This window comes from Eptatretus burgeri, chromosome 2 (genome assembly GCF_056783735.1).
Source record: "Eptatretus burgeri isolate ZD-2024b chromosome 2, Ebu_testis_v1, whole genome shotgun sequence".
Taxonomy (NCBI): domain Eukaryota; kingdom Metazoa; phylum Chordata; class Myxini; order Myxiniformes; family Myxinidae; genus Eptatretus; species Eptatretus burgeri.
Window position 1 is genome coordinate 158,915,692 of NC_140962.1, and position 19,765 is coordinate 158,935,456.

The 19,765-nt window shown below is 45.2% G+C and overlaps 2 protein-coding genes across 31 annotated transcripts in view; one reads left to right on the plus strand and one right to left on the minus strand.

Annotated features, from left to right (window-relative positions):
• Positions 1–19,765, plus strand: part of LOC147033690 (NACHT, LRR and PYD domains-containing protein 12-like) — a 1,146,930-nt gene that overhangs the window by 1,034,040 nt on the left and 93,125 nt on the right. The gene's annotated exons all lie outside the window — the stretch shown is intronic.
• LOC147033697 (NACHT, LRR and PYD domains-containing protein 12-like) overlaps positions 1–19,765 on the minus strand; it is a 517,878-nt gene that overhangs the window by 227,387 nt on the left and 270,726 nt on the right. For 7 of the 9 annotated variants that reach the window (XM_085871815.1, XM_085871814.1, XM_085871813.1 and 4 more), the window contains one exon: positions 11,592–11,672. The exons of 1 other annotated variant lie outside the window; for it this stretch is intronic. In XM_085871815.1, coding sequence (XP_085727941.1) covers positions 11,592–11,672 — 81 coding nt within the window. Of the gene's footprint in view, positions 1–11,591; positions 11,673–11,787; positions 11,858–19,765 lie in introns of those variants that run through there. One more of the 9 variants, XM_085871818.1, reaches the window with a different exon arrangement.

Here is a 19,765-nt window from a genome sequence, read left to right on the forward strand (position 1 = left end):
TATACATTGATTTTATTGCGTTGTTACCATAATTGTAAATATAGTCTGAGTTGGTTAAAAAGATATACCAGTATGTCTGTTTGTATCAACTATATCGAAGAAGGATATTATAAAAATACGGCAAAAACTATAAATATGAGAAATATTGATTTCAATTAATAACAATATTAAAATAAAATCATTCATAATAAAATCAAAATTCATTGCAAACTCTTTGAAGACTTTCATGTGGTCAATGGTTTTTCTCTAATAAGTTTTCAATGTCAATTAAAACACTATTTTTTGTAAATAACAAGCTCAAATGAGCTAAGATCCTCGTCCTCTTAATGATGACGTTATAAAACGAATATGACGTCATAGTGATGTATCAGGTTTGCGATAAATTATCTGTGCTAATGCCCGGCTTGATTCCTACAAACAAAATTCAAACAGCTTGCCTAGTTTCGGAGATAATGGTACAGGCGATTTCCATTAGCGGCGATATTATGACGTCAACTTTTTTTCATAGGAAGAATTTCCAAAATCGGAGATGGTTACTGCCTACGCGTGGGCTTTCTGGATATACATGGCAAGTTTCACGAAGATCCGATGAAAACTCTGAGTTGTGAAACAAAAAATGTCAAAAAATAGGAATGACGTCATAAAAATTGATATGACGTCATAATGACGGATCATATGTGCGGTAATTAATCTCTGCTAATGCCCTGTTCGATTCCCGCAAACAGAATTGAAAAAGCTTGCCGAGTTTCGGAGATAATTTTTGAGGCGATTTCCATTAGCGGAGATATTTTGACGTCATAACTTTTTTTCCAGGAGGAATTTTTTTAAAATGGGAGATGGTTACTGTCTGTGCAGGGAATTTTTACATGTGTATATCAAGTTTCAGGAAGTTTCAATGAAAAGTGAAGGGTCTGAAACAAAAAAGTCCACAAGAAGAAGATGAAGAACAACAACGTGAGTAAGACTTAGAGATCCTCCACGAGGATCTAAAAATACATAAATAAATGTTTTGAGGGGAGTAATCTGAAATCGTAGAGGGAATGATGAAGGAGGGGGTAGGATGAAGGAGGGGGTCGGATGAAGGAGGGGTGGGATGAAGGAGGGGTAGGATGAAGGAGGGGTAGGATGAAGGAGGGGGTAGGATGAAGGAGGGGTAGGATGAAGGAGGGGTAGGATGAAGGAGGGGGTAAGATGAAGGAGGGGGTAGGATGAAGGAGGACGTAGGATGAAGGAGGGGGTCGGATGAAGGAGGGGGTAGGATGAAGGAGGGGTAAGATGAAGGAGGGGGTCGGATGAAGGAGGGCGTAGGATGAAGGAGGAGGAAGGATGAAGGAGGGGCAGGATGAAGGAGGGGGTCGGATGAAGGAGGGGTAGGATGAAGGAGGGGGTAGGATGAAGGAGGGGGTCGGATGAAGGAGGGGGTAGGATGAAGGAGGGGGTCGGATGAAGGAGGGGGTAGGATGAAGGAGGGGTAGGATGAAGGAGGGTGTAGGATGAAGGAGGGGGTCGGATGAAGGAGGGTGTAGGATGAAGGAGGGGGTACGATGAAGGAGGGGGTCGGATGAAGGAGGGGGTAGGATGAAGGAGGGGGTAGGATGAAGGAGGGGGTCGGATGAAGGAGGGGGTAAGATGAAGGAGGGGGTCGGATGAAGGAGGGGTAGTTTGAAATCGCTACCCCGGTACTCAGTGTTGAGAACGATAGTATTTCACTTCCCGTTACGGTAAATGAGGTAAATCCAAACTTGTCGACTATTCCTGCTGATTCGTCACGTGGTGAAGTAATGATTGAGGATCCTATTATTACTTCAAATAAACGGAGAGTATCAGCTGTTCGTGTTTCTCTCGGTTGTGTGAAGAAGGTGGTATTGGAGAAGGACAGTGTCGCTGAAAATACACCTCAATGTGTTCCTCGTGTTTCTACCTTTATTGGGAAAAAAGATCGTGAAGTCGGTCCTGGAGTTGAGGAAAATACATCACAAAGTTTGCAGATTATTTCTGAGATTATAAATTGTTGTTTCGGTGAAATAGTTAGTGATGTTAAAGAAAGTGTTAAACCCCCAAATGAACTGTTACCATCACTAAGTTCTGTGAACGATCAGACAGTGTTTAACACGTCCCTCTTCAGTGCCCCCTTCACCGATGCAAATTTGAAATATTACTCCGTGATCTCCGATTGAATCGACAGATAAGGCTCCACAAGAGTGTGAAACCAACATTTCAACTCCCACTGAGCATCACGACCTCCATGGAAATGATGGAAACACACAAGAGAAAGTTAAATTCTGTTTTCACTTTTCATCGTCACTAAGGGTGATTAACACTCGGTTACATCAAGTTTGGTGAAAATTGAATGTTTATATCCTCGGTCTGTGTGGAATGGATTGAAGCGAGGGGAACCTTCCATGGCCTTCCATCCGTTTCCATGACATATAACGAGGATGTCTTAAGTTCGAGTTGATTTCTGTTTTCACTTTTTGGACCTTCTGGTGGATCTACACGTTTAATGAAGATAATTTTCGTGCAAATCCGCTCAGAAACAAACTTTTCATGAGGAAAATATATTAAATTCAAATAACCGTGACACTCTGGAAGGGACACCACATGCTTTCGGTTCACTGCTTCACCTCGTAACGTGTCCTCCTGAAGGACTGCTTATTCGGATCGTCTGTGAGATTAATATTTATATATTAGATTGTTTGTAGATGTATTCTACAAGGATGTGAAAGAATTCTGGTGAAAAACGGACGTTTTAAGATTTTGTTATTTCTGGTATTTCATCGGATGGCGAGCTGGCTGGTCACGTGACGCCGCACAGACGTGCAGACAGCGAGTGATTGATCTTGTCCGTGGTCCGAGGGTCCTTTTTAGTTGGGGTCCGGCTCTGTCCTGGATACACCATTAAATACACACACTCACAGTGATTATTTCACGGATATAAACACGGGTTTGAAAATTGTATAATGATGTTGGGAATGATTCCGAGAATATGGAGATTTTTACTTCGAGTGGCCTCAGGTGTTTATTTTAAATTTAATTTAAATTCTGTTTTCACTTTCCGTGGTCACAAAGGATGATTAACACTCAGTTACATCAAGTTTGGTATCCGAGCTGACCGTCAAACCCGCTGGGTGTATTATTTAATGTGTTTGTACCGAGTCCTAGTGGGAGCACAGAACGGAGAGATTTCTTCGTGTCTGTGATCAATCACTTTCAGGTGGTTGATTTAAGTCTCTGTGTTTGTATTGGAGGTTATTTTAAATGGACCTTTGAACCCGGAATGGATAGGAACACACCAGAACCTCATCCCGAATGTTGTAGTGATTTATCGCTTTTCTTTTCTCGGGTTGGTTTGTTCGATGTATGGAGGGTACTTTACCCCCATGAATCCCAGGTTACGTGGAGCCGTCTCAACAGAGGGAGGTTTTCCTTGACCAGACTTGACCGATGGTAAATAAACTCACTTTAGGAACACTGTGGTCTCTCCAGATTTCTCTCCATCTATATTCTCAGATCATCACTGAGTAAACACGGGGTTGTTTTTTCCCCTCAATCAATACGTTGAAGTGCATATTGGAAATTGAATACCAATCTTCCAGAAGATGATCTATTTAAAGAAGCTTTCCAAGTTTTCTGGACTAACCAAATCCTAAGAAAACCCTCTTTTTCGTCAGTGGATTTATGGTCGGAAAATACAAAAACCCAGATTAGGGTGTTTTGTCAGCAGTTCAGGGCAAACACTACAAATGTTAAGAATATAAAAATGGCTTGTGAAGAAGCTTACATTGTACACCGAGAAAATAAACTGGCGAGAATTAATAATGAAGGAAATGATCAATTATTACGAGAAAAGAAGACTCAGTTAAGAGAGTTAATCCAAGAGAAAGCAGCTGGGTTGTAACTCAAACTGAGGGTTTAATACTTAAAGGTATTAGATACCGCGAGTAAATCTTTCTTTTGGTTACATTCCTCCAGTAAGTCACCCAATACTATCTTTTCTGTTGATGTCTCCAACGGAGTTGTTGTTAATCCCAGTGACATAAGGTTGTGTGTGAAGGATTTCTTCTCCAATCTCTTTCCAAAACAAATTGTTTGTGTTGAAATTATGAAACAATCGTCCTCTCACCTCTCCTCTCTAACTGAGCCCCAGCGTCGAGACTTGGACTCACCAATTACACTGGAGGAGTTAACCCAAGTCTTAGCTGGAATGGACTCAGGAAGTGCTCCAGGAATTGATGGCGTGCCGGCTGAATTTTGTGTGGAATTTTGGGGCCTGTTCGGCACAGAACTGATTAATGTCTTGGAATCGACTTTGTTGATGGAGAACTGCCTCCAAGCCAGAGAAGAGTGGTAATGTCCCTCCTTCCAAAGGCTGGTGACTTGCGACACATGAATAATGGGACACCTGTCTCTTTGCTCTGCACTGATTCTGAAATCCTTTCCAAATCCTTGGCAAATCGAATAACAAAAGTAATCGGTGACCTGGTTCATCCTGATCAGAGTTATTGTATCCCGGACATATCTCGATATGATAACATTTTTTTCATGAGACTTGATGGAGGGTAATTGTGTACAGATTGACTTTGGTTTCATTTTTCTTGATTTTGAAAAGGTTTTTATAGTATGGACAATGGCTTTCTGTATCATGTGTTGGAAGTTTATGGATTCGGGACTAATTTCAGGACTTACATTGCCTTATTATATAATAATATATCCAGTATAGTTGAGGTAACCAATGAGCTTATTTCCCCATGCAGGTACAGAGGGGGGAAGGCAAGGCTGCCCAGTCTCTGGCTTATTATTCACCCTTGTGTTTGAACCACTTCTCGTGTTACTCAGGAAGAACCTCACTGGAGTGGTTATATCTCCTGAGTACCCTTCAGTTATTTTATCAGGAGATGCGGAAGATGTCTCGGTGGTTGTAAAGGATGACAATGACATTACCGCTCTTGTCAGGTGTTTCAAATTGTTTTGTTCAGCTTCATCTTGAAAGTGTAACTGGAAAAAAATAAAAGCTTTATCTATGGATTCCCTGTGTAAGAAGCAATCTACCTGGAATGACATGAATCCCACCAGTACATCTTCCTCCAAAGGTAAAATGGGTGGATGAAGGTGATAAATATCTTGGAGGTTTTCTGGGGTCTCCACAATACGGCCAGAAAAACTGCGATGGTGTTGCTGAACGGGTGCAAAAAAGATTGAGGAGGTGGAAGAGAGCCCAGCCTCACCTTTCGTATGGAGGACAGGTCCTGGACATTAACAATTTAATTTCCTCCTTTTTGTGGAACATGGTCATTTGCCTGTAACTACTGGAAGTCTTGTTAAACGGAGTACAAAAGCAACTGTTGGACTTCTTCTGGGGAGGCCTCACTGGTTAAGACCAACCATTATATGCCGTCCATTGGTCGAAGTTGGCCAGGGTATGGTCGACATTAGGAGCCAGATCATGGCCGGTCGGCTATGCTCTGTTAAAAAAATTGCAATCTGAACAGCAATTACCAAACCATCTCCTGGCTTCTCACATTCTGCAGCAAGCGGTGGGCTCGGATATGTCCGTGAATGTTTTCTCGTCATGCTTCCATGTGTTCACACATCTTCTCTCTCTGATTTCTATCAGAGTCTATTGAATGCCTGGCAGAGCCTTTCAGTGTGCCGCCAGCAAGACACCGATGTAACGAAGATGTTCGCTCAAGAACCTTTGTTCTATCATCTTCTCTTCCCTCGTATCCCCAGAAGTCGGGACTTCTGCCAACATTTTATATCAGCGGGCATGACAAAAGTACGGAACCTCCGACATGTTTCACATTCTTGGTGGAAATCTGCACAGGAAATCGCCGAACTCACAGAAACAGGCTCGAGAAGAGTGATTGGTGAAGAATTGAGAGAGGTCACATGGATAGGGTTCTGACTGGGATTAGTTTGGGCCCAGCAACATGAATCATTGTTTAATGAGTGAGCTTTTCCCCAATTAATCAAACAGTTTATTCCTCACAACTTACACCCCATGAGAATGGGATTAAACCTCTTTTTAAAAGGCATCCAGCAAAGAACTTTACAAGTCTTGTGTCAAATTACTGCTCGGGGATACACCATTGAACGGAGTAACCCGGTGGAAGAGACTGATGCCTGCCGGACCCCCCTCTGAAACTGTATGGGACTCTATGAACAACAAGTTCTTAACTAAAACGTCCGGTGATCTCCAGTGGAGGTGGATCCACTGGATAGTCCTTTCCATGAGGCGAACAAGTAAATCCTCTCCTCCATCTACGTGTTGCCCATTTTGTAAATGTACAGATGTTTTCCAGGCCTTTATTAATTGTGTGAGATTGGTTCCCTTCTTTAATTGGTTTAATTTTGTTTCACACAAAATGAATGTTGTGTTTTCTTTACGTTCCTTTATTTTTGGATTTCATGCCAAACCTAATAAGGAAAATATACCTTTTAGATTTTTTATATCAACTGGCAAACTGGCAATATATCTCACAAGGAGAGAGAAATTAAATGGAAAACACATCTGGCAATGTGACATCATGTTTATCTTTACTGCTCTCGTGTCAGCGAGAATAAAACTTGAATTGTCTTTCTCCCAAGATCGTAAAAATCTCGATGAGTTCACGAATACTTGATGGCAGGAAGGAATTTGTGAGGTTCGTCGGAAGCAACTCGTACTACTTTTGTAGTGTGCTCTGGGTTAATGTACAAAGTTAATGTTCTCTTCTTTCCTTATTTATTTTATTCTTTCTTCCTCCTTCTCCTCCTTTTATTCCTATTTGTTAAATTGTAATTTTGTAATTTTGTTTCATTGCTTTTATGCACCAACGGTTGATGTAATTATTTTAATTTTTTTATATTTTGTGTTAATAAAAGGACTTCACCAGTCAAAAGTCTCTCTCTCTCTCTGTCTCTGTCTCTCTCTGTCTCGCCCCAAACTGGCAGTCTGTGAGCTGGGTGTGGCGTCATGGCGGCTGTGTGGTTTTGTTGAGCTGGGAGCTTCCTTTGCTGTTGGTTGTTCCCCTCTTTCACATCTTTGGTTTACCCCCTTTCGCATCGTTCTCACCCCCACACCCTTGTTTGTTCGGTTCATATCGATATTATTCGTGTTTCATTCCTTTTGTGATGAAACTGCTCCCCCTGTATTATTCTTTCCTTCATCGAGTGAGGACGTGAGGACGGCGAGGGGGGGGGGTGAGGGGTAAGGGGATGAAGCACTCGATGCATGGGTAAATTTGTCTTCCTTTATTTCTCCTTCTCATCCAAAGTTTTTGGCAAATACAATGACTAATTGGTCCATCACAGCAAATACGATGACGAATTGGTCCGTCATGGCAAAAATGATGACTACTTGGTCCATCACGACAAATACGATGACTAATTGGTCCGTCACAGCAAATACGAAGACGACTTGGTCCATCACGGCAAACACGATGACTAATTGGTCTGTCACGGCAAATACGATGACGAATTGGTCCGTCACGGCAATTACGATGACCCCTTGGTCCGACATGGCAAATACGATGACAAATTGGTCCATCACGGCAAATACGATGACAAATTGGTCCATCATGGCAAATACGATGACGAATTGGTCCGTCACGGCAAATACGATGACTAATTGGTCAATCACGGCAAATAAGATGACGATTTGGACCGTCACGGCAAATACGATGACTTATTGGACCGTGAGGGCAAAGACGATGACCAATTGGTCTGTCACGACAAATATGATGACGAGTTGGTCCGTCACGGCAAATACGATGACGAATTGGTCCGTCACGACAAATATGATGACTAATTTGTCGGTCACGACAAATACGATGACGAATTGGTCCATCACGACAAATACGATGACTAATTGGTCCGTCAGCGAAGCGACGCGTCGGCTCTGATAATAATAAAATAAAAGTGTGAATGAAGGAAATTGAAATTAATGAATAGATTTGATTTATTAATCAAAATGACGTCATAATCAAAATAGATGGAATGACCAGAACGTTGATCGAGGTTTGTTGACCACAGGGGAGAAGAAAAGACAAACTGACTTTTTGGACATTCACCCCTCTTTTACTCCGTAGGATAGGTGAATGATCAAAACGACACATTCTCCTTACTTCAGACGGTTTTTTCCCATGGTGGATAAATTGTTTTCCCATGGTGGTTAAATTGTTTTCCCATGTTGTTTTACCCACGGTGGTTAAATTGTTTTCTCATGTTGATTAAATTGTCTTCCCACGGTGGTTAACACACCTCGATGTTTCAACATCACCCTCACCACATCCCTCTCCATAAATAATGATATAATTATATGAACACAGGAAGTGTTTGATTTATTTCCATGAAATGTTGAACTAATTACAGGAACCTCTTGATTTACACCATAGTTGTGTTCGTGAAGATAGACGTGTAAATGAAAAACGTGTAAATTTAAACTAATTTCGCCAAAATAAATCATGTTGCAGGTGAAGGTTCTGGGTGGTGCTGCATCAGTCCTCATTGTTATTGTTCTATTTTTACAATGACAGTGGATTATTTTATTTAAATTGTAATGTTGAAGATATAAACAATGAACATTGTGTAAACACTACCGTGTGCTGTTGTATTTAATAAACAACTAAAAATAGAAAAATTAAATAAAGGCGATTTAACACTATGTTACCTGGTACTGCTGATGTGTTGTTGTTTGTGGAAGTGTTGAGGGGAAGGAGGTGGAGGAGTTATAGAGGAGGGAGATCATCTGTGTCATGTGACCTTGACGAAGACAGTAATGTTGAGAGCTCCTCCAGGTACGAGTCCAGCAACTCCTCCACATCATCCTCCTCCACCTTATCAAATCCGACAGTGTTGGCCATTTTGACGATGTTACGTCTTGCTTTGGACAAATCATTATTCACGTTAAAACCCTTGAAGCCGTGAACACATTGAGGGGAAACTTTCCCCCATACTCCATTCATGGAGGATCGGGTGATTTCCCTCCATGACTCCTCAACATCACATGGAACATCCCTTATGGTAAAGACCTTCCAGAATTCCTTTACAATCATCTTATTATCAGTTGATTTCACCAGGTTTATAAATGTTATTGTGAGATAACACACTTGAATGTATCAATCACTCCCTGGTCCATGGGTTCAATGAGAGATGTCCTGGTTAAGTGGAAGAAACACAATCTCTATGTTTGGTCCTGGATGGATGTTGGATGAGTTGGGTCATTATCGAGGAGGATGAGAATTATAAAACTCAAATTCTCCTCACAATATTCCTTCAACTCGGTAACAAACTGGGAGATAAAATATTCACAAAACATTTTACTTGTGGTGAATTTACAGCCTTGCGTATTGATATGTAGAGTGTAATAAAGTAGTTCCTGGCCCGCCATTTCCCATCCCTGTCGTGATTTGGTCGAGCTCCACTTAATCCTGTTACACACAGAATACCTGTTATCCAGCCCTTGGTATTTGAATACCGGTGGACAGGCAGACATTTTTTCACATATCCCTTCATATCCCTGGGATTTTCTGAATGGTAAACCATGAACGGTTTAAATGTACAATCACCTTCAGCATCTCCTCCCAACATCAGCGTGATGCGATCTTTCTCTCCTTTAAACCCCCCAGGTGTGATCTTCTCCTCACGAGAAATGTACCTCCCACGTGACGTCCTCTTCCAAAACAGACCCGTCTCATCAATGTTGAACATTTGTTTTGGAGAATATCCACCTCCACCATGGAACCTTCTCTGAAGTCTCGGTGTGGGCAGCAGCATCCTCTCCGGTCATTCTGATGTTGTGGTAGTTGTTACTCTTCCAGAAGTTCCAAAACCACCAACAACTAACGTTAAACGTCTTAACTTCATCTTCCTATCAGCTGTACGATCATCTCTTTCATCCCGTCCGAAAACATCCATTTTTACTTCAACACTGATGACCTTCCTCTGTCTTGTGTTCACACGACCAACCTCGTGACACCACGGACGCTTTCCAGTCATCTATCTATAATTCCAGAAATGTGTGTGTGTGTGTGTGTGTGTGTGTGTGTGTGTGTGTGTGTGTGTGTGTGCGTGCGTGCGTCTCTCTGTCTGTCTGCGACCGCCGTTTCTCGACGACCGCCGGTCTGATCTGATTGAAACTTGCCAGGAATATTGCCGGGGACCCCGGATGTGCCTTTTCGAGGTTTGATATCGATCGGACGAGCGGTTCCCAAGTTACGGCCATTTCATTGCTTTTTCAGTGTTGAAAAGGTGTATAGATGGCAGCTGATGGTGTCGTTCCACCTTCTCACCTTATCATGCTATTTCTTCCGAAATTATTAATAACCGGACGACCACCAGTCCAATCGGATTTAAACTTGCCAGGGAAATTTCCGGGGCCCCGCGGATGTGCCTTTTCAAGGTTTGATATCGATCAGACGAGCGGTTCCCAAGTTACGGCCATTTATCTGTCAACCAATGACAGAACATGGTGTTATGACATCACAAATGACGTCACAATTAATGTTTATCTATTATTATTTTTTTTGCACGATTGACGTCACAATTCTTTTTCTTATTCGTTTGGTATGACGTCACAATCGACACTGGGGACCTGATTATGTGCCTTTTCAAAGTTTGATATCGTACTTCCTCATCCATTTCAGCTGTTCCCAAGTGTTTCCCAAGGTTTGAAAGCCGTTTTTTCCCAAGGTTTGAATTAATTAATTAATCCCAAGGTTTGATTATTATTTAATTGTTAATTTATTTAATCCCAAGGTTTGATTATTATTATTCAAATTATTAATTAATCCCAAGGATTGAATTTCCCCAAGGGAAACAGCTGTTTCCCAAGGGTTTGAAAGCTGTTTTTTCCCAAGGTTGGAATTAATTGTTGTGCTTGGTAGACATTTGTGAATACATTTACAGAGAGAGGGGGGAGAGGGGAGGGGGGGGAGAGGAGAAGGGCGAGGGGGGGCAAGAGAGGGGAGGGAGAGAGGGGGGCGAGATAGGAGTGTGACAGAGGAGGGAGGACAGAGGAGGGGGACAGATTAGGGGGGGCGAGAGAGGGGGTGTCACAATTCTTCTTCTTCGTTTGATGTGACGTCACAATTGATGCTGGGGACCTGATACTGCAAGCACGAAGCTGCACATACTGGCACGCCCCTACGGGCCGCACTAGTGATTACAAAGGTCACACTTATTACAGAGGAACAATTCACACACAAAATGGTGAACACGTGACCAAACGGACGGAGTGAAGAAGGATGGTTTCCAGGAACTGAGGGACGGGAAGGTGGGAAAACGAGCGAGAGGGAGGAAATCTATGTATCCCACATCATCTCTTATAACGATCACGTGTTCATGGTGTTCAGAGTGTAAATTAAATCACAGCATCACTCACACACTCGAATCGTGTAATTACAAACACTCGTGAAGGTAAATTAAAGAGTGGTGTAAATGACAGGCCGCACTACTCCAAAAACGCGCAAACAGAGCACGAGGAAAAGGGAGTTTTCAGGAAATTAAACATGGAGTTTATTTATAAACCTGTGATGGGAATTCACTAATCCGTGTTCAGGGAAATAGAAGAAGAAGAAGAACAAAAACCTCAACAAAAGTTCAGGACTCACACAAGACTCTCCAAGTTGTTGATGTTTTTCAGGTCCCTCAGGATGGGCCCAGACTTGGTGCTCAGGTTACATCCCATTAACCTGTGAAGAGATAAAAACTCCAAGGAGTGAAACAAAGAAACATCAGTAGAAAGTTCTAGATAAACGAGTTCTATTAGAAGGATCTTTGTTACAGGTTAAGAGGTAATTAAATAACCTGAAAATGAACAGGTTGAAGGTCACGTGACCGATAATGGTGCAAACCCCCTTTCCGTGAGACATCGTCCCTGGATCGTGGAAACAAGTTTGTACAAAAGAGAGATAAATAAATAAAACATGTCAATGAACAGGTTCGAGTTATATAAACAGGGGGGGGGGGGAATGGGTAGGGGTGGGGGGAATGGGGACGGAATGGGGGGGGAAATGGGGACGAATGGGGAGGGGTTGGGGAGAAATGGGGACGAATGGGGAGGGGTGGGGGAAATGGGGACGGAATGGGGAGGGGGAAATGGGGAGGGTGGGGGAAATGGGGACGGAATGGGGAGGGGTGGGGGAAATGGGGACGAATGGGGAGGGGTTGGGGAGAAATGGGGATGAATGGGGAGGGGTGGGGGGGAAATGGGGAAGGAATTGGGAGGGGTGGGGGAAATGGGGACGAATGGGGAGGGGTTGGGGAGAAATGGGGATGAATGGGGAATGGTGGGGGGGAAATGGGGACGGAATGGGGAGGGGTTGGGGAGAAATGGGGATGAATGGGGAGGGGTGGGGGGAAATGGGGAAGGAATTGGGAGGGGTGGGGGAAAATGGGGACGAATGGGGAGGGTTTGGGGAGAAATGGGGATGAATGGGGAGGGGTGGGGGGAAATGGGGACGGAATGGGGAGGGGTGGGGAGGGGGATATAGGGAGGGGTGGGGGAGGGGGAAATGGGGAGGGGGAAATGGGGAGGGGTGGGGGAAATGGGGACGAATGGGGAGGGGTTGGGGAGAAATGGGGACGAATGGGGAGGGGTGGGGGGAAATGGGGACGGAATGGGGAGGGTGGTGGGAAATGGGGATGGAATGGGTAGGGGTAGGGGGAGGGGGGATGGGGAGGGGTGGAGGAAATGGGGACGGAATGGGGAGGGGTGTTGGGAAATGGGGACGGAATGGGGAGGGGTGGGGGAAATGGGGACGGAATGGGGAGGGGTGGGGGGAAATGGGGACGGAATGGGGAGGGGTGGGGGAGGGGAAATGGGGATGGAACGGGGAGGGGTGGGGGAAATGGGGACGGAATGGGGAGGGGTGGGGTAAATGGGGACAGACTGGGAAGGGGTGGGTGGAAATGGGGACGGAATGGGGAGGGGTAGGGGGAAGGGGGAAATGGGGATGGAATGGGGAGGGGTAGGGGGAAATGGGGGACGGAACTGGGAGGGGTTGGGTGAAATGGGGACGGAATGGGGAGGGGTGGGGGGAAATGGGGACGGAATGGGGGAGGGTGGAGGGAAATGGGGACGGAATGGGGAGGGGTGGGGGAAAATGGGGACGGAACAGAGGGGGTGAGGTATAAACATAGCAGACGGGGCACGGAATGGGATTTTAATATCAACATGACAGAGAAGGCATGGAATGGGATCTTCATACAAACATGGCAGATGGGGCACGGAATGTGATTTTATTATAAACATGGCAGAGGGGGCATGGAATGGGATTTTAATATGAACATGGCAGAGGGAGCATGGAATGGGATTTTATTATAAACATGGCAGAGGGGGCATGGAATGGGATTTTAATATGAACATGGCAGAGGGAGCATGGAATGGGATTTTATTATAAACATGGCAGAGGGGGCATGGAATGGGATTTTAATATGAACATGGCAGAGTGGGCACAGAATGGGATATTAATAGAAACATAGCAGAGGGGGCCTGGAATGGGATATTAATATAAACATGGCAGAGGGGGCATGGAATGGTATTTTAATATAAACATTGCAGAGGGGGCCTGAAATGGGATTTTAATATAAACATGGCAGAGGGGGCATGGAATGGTATTTTAATATAAACATTGCAGAGGGGGCCTGGAATGGGATTTTAATATGAACATGGCAGAGTGGGCACAGAATGGGATATTCATGGAAACATGGCAGAGGGGGTACGGAATGGGATTTTAATATGACCATAGCAGAGGGGGCCTGGAATGGGATTTTAATATCAACATGGCAGAGGGGGCACGGAATGGGATTTTAATATAAACATGGCAGAGGGGGCACGGAATTGGATTTTTATATAAACATGGCAGAGGGGGCACGGAATGGGATTTTCATTTAAACATGGCAGAGGGGGCACGGAATGGGATTTTCATATAAACATGGCAGAGGGGGCACGGAATGGGATTTTCATATAAACATGGCAGAGGGGGCACGGAATGGGATTTTCATATAAACATGGCAGAGGGGGCACGGAATGGGATTTTCATATAAACATGGCAGAGGGGGCACGGAATGGGATTTTTATATAAACATGGCAGAGGGGGCACGGAATGGGATTTTTATATAAACATGGCAGAGGGGGCACGGAATGGGATTTTTATATAAACATGACAGATGGTGCGATATTCCATCCATTGAGACCATACTCTGTGCAGACCGTTGGTGCTTTCTCAGCAGTTTCCTGGGCTATTGGGCACAATTCTGGACAGGTCTCCACTCCAACACAGGAAACCAGGAAGCTGGGGCTCATTTTGCCGACCTCAGAAGGTTGACAGGCAGAGTCAACCCCACCTGCTCATCATTCAACAGTTGAGCAGAAATTGAACTCAGGACACTCGGATCCCAAGCCCACCACCGTAACCATGAAGCCAACACCAGGCATGTGCGATATTGATTGGACGGACATGTGAGTGGCGTCTTGGGACCTCCGATGTTGGAATCTCGGAAGAATTTGCAAGGAATATCTGATGTAACTTGGTGTGCTGTCATGTTTGTGTCAATGTGTATGAAATAGTGTGAAGGTTAAATGTGTAAATGTGGATTTTTTTTACCCGTCCAAAAAAAGGTAGGGGTGGTTGGAAAGTGGAGAGGGTTGGTTGAGGACAGATGGAGGTGGAGGAGTACCGGAGTCAAGGCAGGACAGAAGCGTGGTGCCATCAGACCTCACCCCTTTTTAAGGGATGAGAAGAAGAAGAAGATTCCCGTTTGAATCAACTCGATTTGTGTCTCGATTTGGTTGAAGAAACTCAGTTGGAAATCATCAAGAAAACTCTTTCAATCGTCGTAAATTAGATTTATCAAAACAGTCAAACTTTCTCGGTAACTTGTTAGTTGGTGTTAAGTTACCATTAACGTTTAAAGTGATAATATTATGATTTGGGTTCCCATGATGCAATGCAACATTGTTCAAAAGATTCATGTTTGTACTGCGAGAGTTTTACACACAGGTACGAATCCAAGATCGTTAACCAATCAGAAGAGAGATTTAAACCAAGTCCCCCAAGGTGTAATCTTGTATCACAATGAGGTAAAGTTGATTGGTTTGTTTCACATCAACTCTCAAGTCAAGACTGGTCCATCATCACATGATCTCCAAACTTTGACCGATTCTGGAATTTCTTCGACAACGAACGAGTTTATCTTCTTCACAAGTTCATTCCCTTCCGCCTTCAACATTTCTCTCTTCCATCTCAACCCTGAAACATGGATGTGGGTGGTGAGGTCAAATGCAGTGCAGGAAGTGCACAGGAACTCATCCCAAGAAAACAACTCATAGTGCAGGAGCAAGGACCTGAAAAAAATGAAATCGTTCAACACTCCCTACAGAAAAGGTTTGACTTGACAGAGTGGTAGAATAGACCCTATAGAACACCTCCAGGTAGTATGTGGTTTCAAATTGTGGTATCATTAAAATTCTACAGGCCATTATCCCTGGCCCATTACGATGGCAGCTTGAGGAAGACAAACAAGAGCATACTCATTGCTGAGTTAGAGAAGAAGGTAGATGTCTATCCAAAACTGCCACAAGTCACAACCAGCCAGATGTCTCCGGCCAACATCGTCGATGCAATGGCGCTGGTACAGATGACAAAGTCCGCTGGTGCTGCAAACTTCGGTGAAATGGCATTCAAGTATTACAGCCTGGTTACTGCCCCTCTACGTCGGAATGGTTGTCAGCGGGTTGATGTTGTCTTCGACCGGTACTCCAGCCTCTCAATCAAAGCTGGGGAGCGAGAGAAACGAGGAACATCTGCAGCCTTAGAGGTGACAATCCAAGGGCCAGCCACTCCTATTCCAAAGCAGTGGATCAAATACATTGGAAATGTATAAAACAAAGTCAACTTGTGTGCCTTCTTGGCAGACACATGATGCCACATGGGGGTAGACACTCTGCTTGATGGTCAACACCTAGTCATCGGTGGTGGTTTCAAGAAGCCGCAGAAGTCTGTGCTCATCATCAGAGGGGACTGCGAAGAACTGGTTCCCCTCAAGTCAGATCATGAAGAGGCAGACACACGAATATTGCTACATGTAAAACATGCCTCTCATTATCACAACAGGATTGTGATTCAATCATTTGACACAGATGTGGCTGTCCTCTGCACCACACACTACAGAAAACTCCAGTGTTGGGAGCTGTGGTTTTGGACTGGAATCAATGATAAAGCTAGGTATATTCCTATCCACAGCGTGGCACACAAACTAGGACCTGAGCTGTGTAATGCTTTACTCGGCTTCCACGCACTCACTGGGTGTGATTCAAACAGTGCACTCTCAGGACTCGGCAAGAAAAAGGGTTTCAATGTCTTACTTGACAGTAAAGAGCATCAGACCAGTCTGGGACAGCTTGGAGAAGAACCCGAGCTCAGCAACAGCACTTCAGAAGCATGCGAAGCCTTCATACAGTATGTGCAATGTACTCAACATCCAAGGGGGCTGGGAGGAAAGTGAACAATGTTAGATACTGGCAGTTCTGTCAAAAGGGACAAAGAAATGAAAATATCCCCCAACATTCGACAGCTCACAGCAACATATGAAGCGAGGAAATTACCAGGTCTATGTATGGAAGAGAGCATTGGAGCCGACACAGAGCCTTCCACCAGCAGCTGGACATTGCTGGAAAATTCAGGATGGTGCCCTGCAGCCTGTGCTCATGACCGAAGATCCAGCACCACGGGGTCTTCCGGAGCTGACTGTCTGTCACTGCAAGAAGTCTCTATGTCGCCGAGCCGACTGCACATGCAGAACCAACCACATGCCATGCACAGAAGCATGTACATGTATGGCCGAAGAAACTTGTGAAAATCCATGAACAATATTTGAATCCAGTGGTGAAGAAGGCGCTGACTAAAAGTTAAAACACATGACATCTTCACGCTTCCATGGTGAATGTGATTCCTTGTTGCCAGACACAAATATTACAAACCGCTCTGACGAATGTGCTTCCGTGCAACCATGCACAACTATTACGATTCACCGTCACTAATGTGCTTCTGTGTTGTCATGTACAGCTCCCAGTGTCGACCATGATAACTATTATCATCCACTATGATGAATGAGTAGCTTCCGTGCTGCCAGAGACAACTATTACACTCGTCTTTCACGAATGTACTTCCGTGTTGCAAAGACAACTATTATGCTCGGCTCTGACGTATGTGCTTCCGTGTTGTTATACACGAGTAAAAGACGAACGCTAAAAATAACAGTGGCAGTTTTCTTTCTGCGTGCCTCTGTATGTATATGAATTTCTGCAGAACAACACTTTCTTAACCGTTTGATTTCCAAAATGTATACAAACCAGTAGTAATTGAGAAACACCGTTCACCTTCATATGAGAACACAATCAAGAATGTCAGAAAGTTTGAATTAGTGTGATATTTCAGCTTTGGTGATGCTATGGCAAAGACCATTTTCAAATAACTGTACATACTCTGATCGAGAATTATAATAGGAAGCCAATGATACCTCAATATTGAAAATTGGTTGAGTCAAGAGAAAGAGATTCACGTTTACGTTACCCCTCCCCCTAAATTTTGCTCGCCCACAGTGACCAGGTCAGGTCAGGTCAGGTCAGGTTCGATCTGTGACCTGCTACAGGTACCATGTAAACCTGTACTAACCTGTTCCATGGTCGGGTTGTCGGTGACTAAACCGTCTCCCCCACCAGGTTTTCTGGTGAGGAGGGTGTTTGGATATGGACACCCAGCAGGATTAAAAACAAAACCTGTCAAAGGGCGGAGGAGCTCCTTGTGAGCCAACGGCCATCCATATCTAGTGCCCAACTGTGTTTGCGGACGTCCTCCTGCAGTTGGGTCACTTCTTATTAGGAGGTTGGTGGCAGGATTTGCACTCCGGCCACCGTAAAACCCTTCATTCCGCAAAATGCAAAAACGCAAAAAAATCTGAAAACCCACTCCGTGGGAGTACCTCCTGTGCAGCTTCCCTTCGCAGGGCAGCTCACCGGATGACGGGATTGGGGCAAAGCCTTCGGGACCCCCAATCTTTGATAGGAGGGAAACCAAGGGGTAACATCCCTGGGTCAGATTGCGGGAGAGTGTGTCGGAGTGGTGCTGAGGTGTCGTCCACCAGAAGGCGGTCTCCTTGGGTTAACCTGAGGCGGTCCCTTCGGGTGGGTGCCTGGAATGTCCTATCCCTAAGAGAGGATGATCACCTGTCTCTGTTATCATCTGAGCTCAAGCGTTTGGACATCGGGATTGCAGCTCTCTCTGAGGTTCGGAGACCGGATTGCGGCGAGATAATGGTGGGTGGTTACACCTACTATTGGTCTGGTCGCTCTGATGGTTACCATACCCAAGGAGTTGCTGTAGCTGTGTCCAATAAGCTGACCCCAATGATAATTGAGGTAACACCGGTCAACGAGCGTATTATGAGATTAAGGATTCGTCACTCCTTAGGTGTCATTTCCCTGGTCTCTGTTTATGCTCCGACTGAGGCGAGTGATCTCACCATGAAGGACACATTCTACGCCACACTCGAGTCTGTGGTTGATCAGTGCCCCACACAAGATACACTTCTAGTCTTGGGGGATTTCAATGCATCAACTGGAACTGATAGGGACGGTAATGAGGTGTGTGTTGGTCCCCATGGGTCAGGAACTATGAACCAGAATGGCACTAAGTTCCTTGACTTTGCAAGAAGTCATGGACTTAGGGTGGCTGGTTCATGGTTTCAGCGCCCAGAAGCTCATGGCTGGACTTGGTATTCCAACGATGGCGGTGTGGCAAAGGAGATTGACCATGTCCTCATTGACGGTCGTTGGAGGATGATCCAGAACTGCAGGGTCTACCGGAGTGCTCAGTTCCTCAATACTGACCACAGGCTTGTTGTAGCAACTCTAAAGCTGCACCTTAAATCCTGGAGAATGGTACCATCCCAGCCGAGGCTGGATGTTGCCAAGCTCAGGGATGTGAGAGTAGCTGAGGAGTTTGCGAACAGGCTGAGTGGACACTTGGGGGGTCTGGGTGCTTTGGGGGGTCCTGAAGAGTTGTGGAGCGCCTTCAAGACCTCCGTCCTTGATGTTGCCGGTGGATGCCTTGGAGCTCACCGCAGGGCAAAGAAGAATTTTGTCTCTCAAGGGACACTGGATACCATTGATCAGAGTCGCAGGGCCAGGCTGAATGGCAGAGCTGAGCTGTTCAGGGAGCTGAGGCGTAAAACTGTACGTGCACTGAGGGTGGACAAGGAGGCCTCTGTGCGAGGAATCTGTGAGGGGGTAGAGCATCACCTGTGGACAGGTGATTCTCGTCCCGCTTACAGGGGAATTCGCGCATTACGTTCATCCAAGCCCATCCCTAGGAGCACTGCATTTCGAGCAGAGAGTGGTAGGCTCTTGACAGAGGAGTCTGAAGTGAAGGCCCGCTGGGCCGGTTACTTTGAGCGGTTGTACCAGGCTGATCCCCCAACTGTCGAGTTGGACGTCAAGGGTGTTACAATCCCTGTTGCTGACCCTCGAATCAAGTGTGGTCCACCTACGCTTGTGGAAACGCGGGCTGCGGTGGACCAGTTGAAACGGGGCAAAGCTCCAGGGATCTGTGGCATCCATGCCGAACTTCTCAAGGCTGGTGGAAATGCTGCACTCGTGTCGTTGCATGCAGTTTTGTGCTCTGCCTGGAACACAGGCATCATCCCAACTGACTGGAAGAGGGTCCTTGTTGTCCCTCTCTGGAAAGGGAAGGGTGATCGCCAAGACTGCAACAACTACCGAGGG